Source organism: Callithrix jacchus, chromosome 16 (assembly GCF_049354715.1).
Source record: "Callithrix jacchus isolate 240 chromosome 16, calJac240_pri, whole genome shotgun sequence".
NCBI lineage: Eukaryota > Metazoa > Chordata > Mammalia > Primates > Cebidae > Callithrix > Callithrix jacchus.
Window position 1 is genome coordinate 57,117,725 of NC_133517.1, and position 12,910 is coordinate 57,130,634.

The 12,910-nt window shown below is 40.4% G+C and overlaps 1 protein-coding gene across 17 annotated transcripts in view; it reads left to right on the forward strand.

The window, feature by feature from the left end:
- Nucleotides 1–12,910, forward strand: part of TRAPPC9 (trafficking protein particle complex subunit 9) — a 714,602-nt gene that overhangs the window by 43,487 nt on the left and 658,205 nt on the right. For 12 of the 17 annotated variants that reach the window (XM_054246591.2, XM_078353100.1, XM_078353106.1 and 9 more), the window contains one exon: nt 1,690–1,716. The exons of the other annotated variants lie outside the window; for them this stretch is intronic. In XM_054246591.2, the coding sequence (XP_054102566.2) occupies nt 1,690–1,716 (27 nt within the window). The remainder of the gene's footprint in view (nt 1–1,689; nt 1,717–12,910) is intronic. 17 annotated transcript variants of the gene reach the window in all.

A 12,910-nucleotide genomic window follows, 5' to 3' on the forward strand; every position in this document is an offset into this window, starting at 1 on the left:
GTTTTCCTACATCAGTCTCTTATGAGTTTGGTTAATGTGACATCAGTCCACTAGAGGCTGATGATACTAATAATCAAATGATTGATGATTGTGACAATGACTCTTGAGGCATCAGAAGTTTCATTCACATCCCCTATTTAAAGGACATGGTGAAGTATAATATATTTGACCAGGTTCTTCGGAGGATTACTTGGAAATCCAGACTTCCTCAGGGTTCCATGTAGCTTTGTGTCTGCTCAGTGCAGACCTGGGACCTGGTGTTGCGGTGTGTGTGACGGCAGCTTCCCTTGTCTCCTCTGGGTTTCAGTCTTGCCATATACAGTGAGGGTTAATATGTTTATTTTGTAGGGTTGCTCTGGAGGTCATACATGATATTTGCCACACATCGCGCTTGGCATAAAGGTGTTACTCAATGGAAAACACCTGTTTTTTATTTTAATGGTGGCTTCAAGATTGCAGTGATTTTTAGTCTGCATTTACAAACAGAGATGGGTATATACAAAATTGCTCTTAAATAGCACCGTAATCATGGGGCCTCGTCTCTCTGTAGACAATTGAAAAAATGTGCTATTTCCATAAGAATATATTATTGAGACACACCTTTTTGAATCTTCTTAACATGTTTAGAAATGAAAATAACTAACGATAAATGTGACTCTTGGAACAGTACCTCTTGGGGTGTGTTTTGCCATGATGGGAAATTGCATTCTATAGTGAAGTTTAATTGGATCACACAGATATTAGTATAGTTTAGCAGACGACCAAGGCTTTCAAATTTTCTTTGTAATAATGAAAATGGTTTTGTATTTTAAACTAACTACAAAGCTACCTTTTAAAAGTTGGAAATCTTTAACTTGAAGTGTCCAGTAATTGTGTGTGTGTGTGTGTGTGTGTGTGTGTGTGAGAGAGAGAGAGAGAGAGAGAGAGAGAGAGGTATTCATATTTTAGGGGGGTTGTGAAAAATTCCATAGAGCTTTTGGCACCTTTTCTCCTCCATTCTAGGTTGCTGACATACATTTGCACAAATAATAATCCTTTGTCACTTAGCTTATTTGTGGAAATAAGGAATTCTCATACTTGTTTAAGAAGACCTGGGAGGCTGGGCGCAGTGGCTCACGCCTGTAATCCCAGCACTTGGGGAGGCTGAGGTGGGATTGCCTGAGGTCAGTAGTTTAAGAACAGCCTGGCCAATATGGTGAAACCTCGTCTCTACTAAAAAAAAAAAAAAAAAAAAAAAATAGCTGGGCATGGTGGCACATGCCTGTAATCCCAGCTACTCAGGAGGCTAAGGCAGGAGAATTGCTGCAACCCGGAAGCAGAGGATGCATCCAGCCGATCGCGCCACTGCACTCCAGCCTGGGCAGCAAGCAAGACTCCTCTCAAACAAAAAAAAAAAAAAAAAAGGAAGAGGTGGGAGCATGAACACAGAAAGTGGGAAGGGAGAGAGGTGAGGAGGCACTTAATTTGTTCAGGGTATGAGTAATAGTAGCTTTTCTTTTCTCTTTTTCTGTCTGAAGCAAAAAGGCACTAAACTTGTAACATACTGTTTTTTGGAATTGCTTTTCTGATCAGTTACGAGTTTCTCAGATTGTTGTGAAGGCCATTTGAATTATGAAATGTGTTTTAGTAGTTATTTTTAAAAGCAGTTTTGTTTCCAAATAAAATACCATCATCTGTTCTTTCTTCCAGGGGCACAGGAAGTTCTCATTGATCCAGGTACATCATCTATGTGTTTAGTTTCTTTTGGTTATTTTTTAAGGCTTGTTTCATGGTGATGTGAATGGATGTTGATGATCTTTGGAACATTCTGATTTAAGCCACTTTAAATCAGAACTGTTAACAGCCTTACGATTGTTTGCTCCTTGCTTGATGGGCACCCCGTTGCTTTATGTTGTCTGTTGGAGAGGAGGCTTCTTCCTCTAGCATGGCTAAGTGAACGATTCGAGAATTGTGCCTTTAATTCTCTGAATGCATCAAGCATGTTTGTCCTGCTAATTTTGAGTTCATTTGTGATCATGACTTTGCTGTGATTTGTGGCTTGTGCTCCTCCCTTCCATGTGAGTTTGAATTCTCTACTGCTTTTTGACTGTGTGTTCTTAGCAGGGAAGGAAATCTTGTATTTTCTACAGAGGCAGGTTTTTCTTTCCCCTCGTAATATCTCCTGTAATTAACACGGTAAAAATCTCTTTTATTACAGGGCTTAATTGTTTCATGATGAGCTCTATTTATTTTCTGACTCAGTGAGAAACAATGACAGGGTAAATAATACAAAATGAAATCAGCCTAGAATGGAGCTCAGACGGCTGTGCTCACACAGGCTCTGTGATAACACGTTTGCTGTTGTCTCCTCTTGGCTCTGAAATGAAGCAGGTTTGCAGACGTTGGTTTTTTTTTTTTTTTTTTTTAAAAGATGGAGTTTCACCATGTTGGTCAGGCTGGTCTTGAACTCCCGACCTCAGGTGATCCGCCCACCTTGACCTCCAAAGTGCTTGGATTACAGGCGTGAGCCACCATGCCCAGGCCCAGACAACATTGATTTTAACGTTTGCATCTGCTCCTTTCTTTAGGCCGGTGGCTAAGTTTCCTGATGGGATTTGTTGAATGTGTAGAGAAAGGACAACAGATGCCGGGCATGGTGGCTCACGCCTGTAATCCAGGCACTTTGGAGGCCAAGGCGGGCAGATCACCTGAGGTTGGGATTTCAAGACCAGCCTGACCAACATGGTGAAACCCCGTCTTTAAAAAACAAACAAAAAAAAAAACCACACACACACACAAAAAAAGAGAGAAAGGACAACAGATCCTTGGTTTGTTTTCAGGAGACCCGAGTTGCTGATGAGGAGACATTTGGGGGCAATGCCTTATGCCACTGAGGAGCTGGAAGCCAACACTGATGACAAATTAAATAGTTGTTGAATGTACTGGTGTTTGATACGAGTTGCTGAGCCCCAGCCTGGCTGGTGATGCCTGCTATAAAATACCGAATTCCAAGTCAGGCACGGTGGCTCACACCTGTAATTGCGGCACTTTGAGAGGCCGAGGCGGGCGGATCACAAGATCAGGAGTTCAAGACCAGCCTGACCAACATGATGAAATCCCGTCTCTACTAAAAAAATACGAAAATTAATCAGGCATGGTGGCAGGTGCCTGTAATCCCAACTACCTGGGAGGCTGAAGCGGGAGAATCATTTGAACCCGGGAGACGGAGGTTGCAGTGAGCTGAGATTGCCCCATTGCATTCTAGCCTGGGGGACAAGAGCAAGACTTTGTCTCAAAACAAAACAAAAACTGAATTCCAGTGTGCCAATCACATTTGTTTAGGATAATTAGATGTATACACTATGTAGAAGTAGCTTAGAGCTATAAGGAAAATCAGTCATTTGTTGAGATAAGGCATTTTAAAAAGATTTCTGAAGCTTTCAAGGTAAGGTTGTGTAGGGATGAAACTGAGTGTAGAGTGCTGGGAGGAAGTGAGGAGCTTCTGTGGGGCTGTTATTCAAGGGTGCATCCAGATCCTGCTATAGGGTGAAAACCACCAGGAAGGACCCAGAAACCAGTGTTTTGTGTGTGAGCACATCCTCTGTAATGGTTCCAAATGAGAGACGTGTGGACCTGACTTTTCTTTACCTGTGGGAGAGGGAGTGAAGAGAATGAGATGCGTCCCGGCCCCACATTCTGCTTCCTGCCTTCAGGCCACCGCAGTTCCTGCAAATGCCTTCTGGCCTCTGCTAGCAGGGACTTTTGTGACAGGACTGACTCCCCTACTGAAATCATATCTGTCTTTCAAGCGTTGGTCCTTTCTAAACCCTTGCAAATGTGTTAGCCGTGACTGTGCTGGTAGGGAATCTGTCCAGCTCCTAGGAGCAGTGCAATTTGATTCTCCACAGCCTCTCTGTCCGAATAGCTAACACTCTCTCAGGGGTTCTAAAATTGTTCAGCTCCTGGAAAACCCATTCATATGACGCTATCACAGAATTGCATCACTTTCACTTTATTTTTGAGTTTTAAATGGACATTATGTTTGAAGCAAGCTGTTTGAGAATTATTTTCCTACCTGCTTTCCCCAACACTGTTTCCAAAATCAGAAGGAGTTTCACCGTCTTCGGGTCTCCTCCATCTCTCATCCTAAGAACTAAGCTTCCCCTCCCCGCATTTTTAGCAGTTTGGCATTTGTGTTCTTTATCTGCAGTTATAAAATGGAATGCTTCTTAAAACTCTTTTTTTCTTGTTATTTCTTTCCTCTCTCTCTCTTTTTTTTTGGATAGGGTCTTACTTTGCTGCTGAGGCTAGAGTGCAGTGGCTATTCACAGGTGTGATGCTAGCCTGCTGCACCCTTCAACTCTTGGACTCAAGCAGTCCTCACACCTCAGCCTCTGGAGTAGCTGGGACTACAGGTGTGTGCCACCATGCCCAGCTAATTTTTAAATTAATATCTTTTTGAGACAGAGTCTTGCTCTGTCACCAGGCTGGAGTGCAGTGGCATGATCTTGGCTCACTGAAACCTCTACCTCCTGGTTCAAGCGATTCTCCTACTTCAGCTTCCCAAGTAGCTGGGACTACAGGTGCACACCACCATACCCAGCTAATTTTTTGTGTTTTTAGTAGAGAGGGGGGTTTCACCATGTTGGCCAGGATGGTCTTGATCTCTTGACCTCGTGATCCACCCGCCTCAGCGTCCTGAAGTGCTAAGATTACAGGCATGAGCCGCCACACCTGGCCGAATTTTTAAATTTTTAAATAAAGATGAGGTCTCTCTGTGTTGACCAGGCTGGCCTTGGCCTCAAGCACTCCTCCCACCTTTGCCTCCCAAAGTGATTACAAGCATCAGCCACCATTTCTGGTCTCTCTCTCTCTCTGTTTTTTTTTCTCCTATTTCTAAACATTTCTCATAAGTTCAGCAACTACTTTACATATAATGATCCTTTGGATAATTTTAGTTGACATGTAGTTGCTTTCTCCATTTTCATGTTGAGGAGAGTTTCTTTTTCTTGTAATAAAAATGAACAATTTGCACTTGCTATGTGAGAGACACTGTTCTAAGGTGCTTTTTTTTAAACAAACAAACAAACTAGTTTTAATACAATTTACCTATTTAAATGGTAAAACGCAGTCATTTTTAGTGTATTTACAGGGTAACCCTCACCACAATCAGTCTTTGGACATTCTTATAACCCCGAGAGGAAGCCCTAGCTCTCCATTGCCTACATCTTCCCCTTAGCTCCAAGCAGCTGTTAAGCTACTTTCTTTCTCTATTATTTGCCTATTGTGGACATTTCATGTAAATGGCATCATATATACAATGGTTTGTTGTCTTTTGTGACCGGCCTCTTTCACTTATCGTAATGTTTCGAGGTTCATCCGTACTGCATTGTGTCAGTCTGCATTGCTTTTTCTTCTTGCAGAATAATATTCCATTGCATATATGGGCCACATGTTGTTTCTCCATTCCGTCAGTTGATGGACATTTGTATCATTTGTACCTTTTGGCTATTATGAATAATGATGTTATAAGCGTTTGTGTAGACATATGTTTTATTTATTTATTTATTTGAGATGGAGTTTTGTTCTTGTTGCCCAGGCTGGAGTGCAATGGTGCAGTCTTGGCTCACTGCAATCTCTGCCTCCTTGGTTCAAGCGATTCTCCTGCCTCAACCTCCCAAGTAGATGGGATTGCAGGTGCCTGCCACCGTGCCTGGCTAATTTTTTTGTATTTTCAGTAGAGATGGGGTTTCACCATGTTGGCCAGGCTGGTCTCGAACTCCTGACCTCAGGTGATCTGTCTGCCTTGGCCTCCCCAGATGCTGCGATTACAGGTATGAGCCACTGCACACTGCCAGTAACAGTTTTTTAATTTATTCTCTCTAAGGGTCTTTTATCTGATACATGATTACCAGAATTTGTCTTTCATTCTGTGTGTTATGTTTTTATTTTCTCCATTATGGTGTCCTTTGAAGCATACCAGTTTTAGATGTGGATGAAATCCAGTTTATGGTTTTCTTTGTTGCTGTATTTTTAATGTCATATCTATGACTTAAGGTGCTCTATATTAACTTCCCACCTAAAGCAACGGAATCTGCACGATTCTAGGAGACAGGCACTGTTGTCATCCCTAGTCTATAGATGGGTAAACTGAGGTGCAGGAAGGTTCACTGACTCGCTAAGGGTAATAGCTAGTACGTGGTGACGTGGGCATTCAGACCCCGAGTTTGGACCCAGGATTTATCCTCTTAACTACCACACTCTGTTGCTTTTTATAGGGAATCATTTATTGAAAATTCTTTGCTCATTTGATTTCTTGACCATTTTTTTTTTGGTCATGAGGGACCTCATCTCTTCATTCACCTTGTAGAGTTGAGCATAGGTTTATTTTTGGTCTGATGTAGGTAGAATTATTGCTATCAGTTAACTTCTGCATTGCTTACTCTGCAGTGATGATCGTTGCTAGTTGACATAACAAAGTCATTTAATCCCCTTCTGGACATCACACTAAATAAAAGTAGCATCATGACTACAGAAAGTTCAGAGACTATATTTGATTGAGTCCATGTCATTAGCTAAAGGAGACCATCCCCAGTGTCGACACAGATTGTAAGCCCTTCCAGAATAGGGTCATTGTCTTCCTTTTTTTACCCTGTTCTTCACTCGCGCAGTGCCTGGCATAGTGCCTCATTGTCCAGTGGATTAGCTAGAGCATGGCACTCTTCAGTCACTGTGTACAATGACAGAATTTTTACAACAGTATCTGTTGTTAGTTTCACAAGGGAAAAATCATAGAAATATCTCTCAGATGTATTAAAAAGAAATATCTCTCAGATGTAAAAAAAGCCTGGAATTTTGAAAAGACTTCCAGAAAACATAGAAAGGCATTTTCACTACTTTTAGATTTATTATAGGTGTATTTTTTTTTGTTTTTTGAGATGGAGTTTCACTGTTGTTACCCGGACTGGAGTGCAATGGCACGATCTCGGCTCACTGCAACCTCCGCCTTCTGGGTTCAAGCAATTCTCCTGCCTCAGCCTCCCGAGTAGCTGGGACTACAGACACTCACCACCATGCCCAGCTAATTTTTGTATTTTTAGTAGAGATGGGGTTTCACCTTGTTGATCAGGATGGTCTTGATCTCTTGACCTCGTGATCCACCCGCCTTGGCCTCCCAAAGTGCTGGGATTATAGGCGTGAGCCACTGCGCCCGGCCCCTATTATAGATGTATTATATAGGTTACACAACAGAGTAAATTCATTAACTAGATTTGATAAGTTGTGTAATATTGTTACCTGTCATAATTAAAATATTCTGCCCCCGTTAAAGTAATTAGTGTCCATGAGTAAACAAAAATAAGCTAGCATTTATATGTGGCTGGGGGTAGACTTTATATATATATGTGTGCATGCATGTATTTCTGTCTTTCAGAGCATTTGGCAGCTTTTCAACAATATTCTAACTTTAGAATTATGTTTAAAAAATCGGCTGGGTTGGGTGGCTGATGCATGTAATCCCAGTACTTTGGGAGGCCGAGGCGGGTGGATCATTTGAGGTCAAGAGTTCGAGACCAGCCTGGCCAACATGGTGAAACCCAGTCTCTAATAAAAATGCAAAAATTAGCTGGGTGTGGTGGTATGCGCTGAGGCAGGAGAGTCACTTGAGTCTGGGAGGTGGAGATTGCAGTGAGCCAAGATCGCGTCCCTGCATTCTAGTCTGGGTGACAGAGTGAGACCCCGTCTCCAAAAAAAAAAAGAAAAAAAAATCACTGTGGCTAGTACACTTTGGACTGAGTTTATTCTGTCTTATGCACAGAATTCCACTGTCTCCTAGGTAGAGGTTTTCTTTCATCATATTGAGTTAGTATCTGAATTACAGGAGCTGTGATTTCTTGAGCTCTGGCCTTAAGTGAGCCTCTTGCCTTAACTTCCCACAGCACTAGGAATTTAGGCATGAGCCACTGTACCTGGCTGGAGCTGTAATTTCTAGGCCTTTGCCTTTCCATGTATTTAAAGTTGCCTATCAAATGATTTTCCCTTTGTTTGTTGGGTTTTCATTAGTCAACTAGAACTTTTGAAAATGAATTTGTTTTTATATTATGTCATATAAATTTCCCTAGGAACTTGATGTGTTTTTGCTTTTAAGTTTTCAATTTGTGAAAAATTTAAATATACTCTTATTTATAAGTTATTTTTCTCTAGATATTTGTTTACCTCTTTATAAATTCTTTTCAAGGAGTAGGTGTGCATGTTTAAAAAAATAACTTGTACATGTAACAAACCTGCACATATACCCTTGAACATAAAAGTTGGAAAGAAATATAAAAACAAAACAAAACCATATTTTTCCATATTGTAAAAATCATCTTCATTATAGAGAATTTAGAAAATAAAGATAAAGAAAATAAATAAATTAAAAAATTACCCATACCTCCCCCACCCCAGGTAAGTTGTAGTAAATTTTGAAATTGGGACGTGTAAGTCTTCTAAATTTGTTCTTTTCTTCTCAAGATAGTTTTGGTTATTCTGGATCCCTTGAATTTCCATATGAATTTTAGGATTAGATAGTCATTTTCTACAAAGAATTTAGATGGAATTTTGATAGAGATTATATTGAATCAATCTGTTGATCAGTTTGGAGAGGATTGCCATTTTAAGAAGATTACATCTTCTAATTCATGGACATGGGATGTCTTTTCAGGATTTACCTTTTAAAATTTTTTGTTGACAGTGTTTTGAGTTTTCAGAATATCATTATATAGTTTTTTTTTTGGTTCTTTTTCATGCTATTGTAAACGGAATTGTTTTCTTAATTCCATTTTCACATGATTCATTGCAAGTGTGTGGAAACACAATTTTTGTGTATTGGTTTTATATCCTTCAAATTTGCTGAACTCATTTCTTAGCTCTAATCATTTTTTAGTGGATTTTTTAGGATTTTCTATAAGCAAGATCATGTCATCTGAAAAGAGAGAGTTTTTCTTCCTTTCTAATTTGGAAGACTTGTCTTATCCTTGATTGTAGGGGGAGTCTTTTAATATAAAGCATGATGGTAGCTGTGGGTTTTCCACAGATGCCCTTTATCAGATTGAGAACATTCCCTTCTATGCCGAATTTGTTGAGTATCATCACGAAAGGGTGTTGAATTTATCAAATGCTTTCTTTGTGTCTATTGAGATGATCATGTGGTTTTGTCTTTTATTCTACTCATTTTCAGACATTAAACTAACCTTAGATTATTGAGCTGAATCCCACTTGGTCATGTTGTATAAGCCTTTTATATCATGCTGAATTCAGTGTGCTAGTAATTTTATTGAGGATATTTGCATCTGTATATATATATATATATATTTGAGATGGCATCTCCCTCTGTCGCCCAGGCTGGAGTGCGTTGTGTGATCTTGGCTCACTGCAACCTCCACCTCCCAGGTTCAAGCAATTCTCCTGCTTCAGCCTCCTGAGTAGCTTGGACTACAGGAATGTGCCACCAGACCCAGCTAATGTTTCTATTTTTAGTAGAGAGAAGGTTTTACCATGTTGGCCAGGCTGGTCTTGAACTCCTGATCTCAGGTGATCTACCCGCCTTGGTCTCCCAGAGTGCTGGGATTACAGGCATGAGCTACTACTGCCCCTTGCCTTGCATCTATATTCATAAGCACTACTGGTCTGTGGTTTTCTTTTGATGTCTTTTTCTGGTTTTGGTATTAGGGCAACATTAGCTTCATATAATTAATCAGTTAGTGTTCCTTGCTCTTATGTTTTCTGGAAGAATTTATGAAGAATTGGTGTTAATTTGTCCCTAAATATTTGGTAGAATTCACCTTTGAAGCCAGTTGTACCCAGCTTTTCTTTCCGGGATATTTTTTAATTATTGATTTAATCACTTGTTATGGGTCTATTTAGATTTTCTAGTTCTTCTTGAGTTGGGTTTAGTAGTTTTTGTCTTTCTCGGAATGTGCCCATCTCATCTAGATATATCTGTATCTATATCATCTGTATCTGTATCTACATAGATGTATATATATAAAATTCATTGGCATATGATTGTTCATAATATTGTCTTGCAATTTATTTCTGTAAGGTGGGTAGTAATGTCTGTTCTTTCAGCTCTGATTTTAGTAATTTGATTCTTCTTTCTTCTTGGCTAGTGCATAATTTTGTGGTCATTTTAAGACTGAACTTTCGGTTTTGTTGACTTTTCTCTATTGGTTTTCAGTTCTCCATTTCATTTATTTCTGTGCTAACCTTTATTTCCTTCCTTCTGTTTGTTTCCGCCTCCCAAGTTGCTGAGACTATAGGCACATGATACCATGCCCAGTTAATCAAAGTATTTTCTAATTTCTAGGCTGGGCATGGTGGCTCACGCCTGTAATCCCAGCACTTTGGGAGGCTGAGGCAGGCAGATCATTTGAGGTCAGGAGTTCGAGACCAGTCTGGCCAACATGGTAAAACCCCATCTCTACAAAAAATACAAAAATTCAAAATTAGCTGGGCATAGTGACACATGTCTGTAATCCCAGCTACTCAGGACGCTGAGGCAGAAGAATTGCTTGAGCCTGGGAGGCAGAGGTTGTAGTAAGCCAAGATCACACCACTGCACTCCAGTGTGGGGAACAGAGTGAGACCCTGTCTCAAATTTTAAAGTACTTTCTAATTTCTCTTGTGATTTCTTCTTTGACCCATTGGTTATTTAGGTATGTACTATTTAATTTCCAAGTATATGTGAATTTCCAAAATTTATTTCTGTTGTTGATTTCTAAAATAATTCTGTTGTTTTAAACAATTTTGTTGTGACTGGAGAACACATTTCTGTGATTTCAGTTATTTATTTATTTATTTAGAGACAGGGTCTGTCTCTGTCACGCAGGCTGGAGTGCAGTGGGATGATCATGGCTCACGGCAGTCTCAACCTACCAGGCTCAAGCAATCATCCCACCTCAGCCTCTCAAGTAGCTGGGACTACAGGGCCATATCCCAATGCCTGGTTAATATTTAGATATTTTGTAGAGTCAGGATCTCACCATGTTGCCCACGCTGGTCTTGAACTCCTGGGCTCAAGTGATCTTCCTGCCTGAGCCTCCCAAAGTGCTGGCATTTTAGGGGTAAGCCACTGCTCCTGGCCTCCTCCTCCTCCTTTCTTTTTTAAAATTTCTACTGTAGGATTTTTTTTGGTTATGCTTCCTTTGTCTTCTTTTAGCTTGCTTAAAAACCACAACTTCTTCATATTTCTTCCTGGGTCAGTTTCCCTTTAATTTGTTTGATGATGTATCTCCAGTCTTATTCCAGAATTTTTATATCCTTGGGGAAGAAAAAATATCAGATCTTCCTGCAGAATTCGTTCTTCAGTAGGTGTCTGGCAGCTGCCAGCAGAGCCAAGGCTGGCCTGACGCTTATGTTCCTTTAACCATGGTGTCCGGATGGTGACTTTTTATTTATTATTGTTTTTTTAAGACAGTGTCTTGCTCTTGTTGCCCAGCCTGGAGTGCAATGTGTGATCTCAGTTCGTTGCAACCTCTGCCTCCCAGGTTCAAGCAATTCTTCTGCCTCAGCCTCTTTAATAGCTGGGATTACTGGCATGTGCCACCATGCCTGGCTAATTTTTGTATTTTTAGTAGAGATGGGTTTTACCATGGTGGTCAGGCTGGTCTCGAACTCCTGACCTCTGGTGATCTACCTGCCTTGGCCTCCCAAAGTGCTGGGATTATAGGCACGAGCTACTGTGCACAACCTGGGTGGTGACTTTTTAATTACTGCACACACTGCTGTGGCAATGTATTTCCTGTGCACAGCTCAGTGCCTGGCACAGAAGAGGCACCTAGTAGGTGTAAGTGTGTAAGTGAAAAAGTGACTCATCCTGCTCATGCCTGGGATATTTATTATTTATTTATTTCCCAGACACAACAACCAATGGATCTTCATTTGTAACTTATCGTCTCCATTTTCATTTCATTTATATTCCCAATTGCATATGTTTTAGTGCTCTTGTCTTTATGAAATGCATTCTGTTTTTAATATCATAGACTTGTTTTGTAGCTTAATGAGTTTACCGTAGTTCTACTTTTTCAAACTGTTGATTTTGAAATAATTAAAAACTTATAAATGTTATAAAAGAGTGGTAAAGAGGACTCTGATTTACTCTTCATCCATATTTGTCAGTTGTATCGTTTGCTCTATTATTTGATCTCTGTGAGTATACAGATGTTTTTTGAGCGATTTGACAGTGAGTTGCAGACCTGATGCCCTGTCCTGAATACCTCAGTGTGCATTTCCTGAGGACAAGGTTGTTCACATAAACACTACAGTGATGAAAATCAGGGAATCTAGCAGTGATGTATTCAGTACCTTTAGCTACCCTCCAGACGTTTTTGCATTCCACCAGCTGTTCCAGCACAGCAGTTATATTTCCTGATGCAGGAGCCCGTTCCGGATCACCCGCGGCATTGAGCGTCCATGGCACTTAGTATCATCTCAGCCTGTCTTCGTTTTTCATGATAATTGATGTTTCTGAAGAATACAGACCACTTATTTTGCAGAATGTTCTCACTTTGCATTTGCCCGAAGTTGCTTTATGATTATGAGATTTTGCATTTTGGCAGGGCGGAGGGAGAGGTGAAATAAGCGATTCATTGTGCATTAAATCAGAGGCACGTGGGGTTCATTTTTCGCATTACTGGTGAGGAAAGCTTTGCTAATTGGTTAAAGTGGAGTCTGATAGAGTTTTCCACTGTAAAGTTACTGTTTTTCTCTATGTAAATAGTAAGTAATTTGTGGGAGATACTTTGAGACCACGTGTAAATCTTGTTTGTCATCACACTTTCACTTACTGGTTCTGGCATTCAGTGAAGAATCTCACCTGAGTCGTTTATTACTGCGATGCTGCCAAATGGTGATTTTCTAGCTTCATCTTTCCTTACATGTTTATTAGCATTTT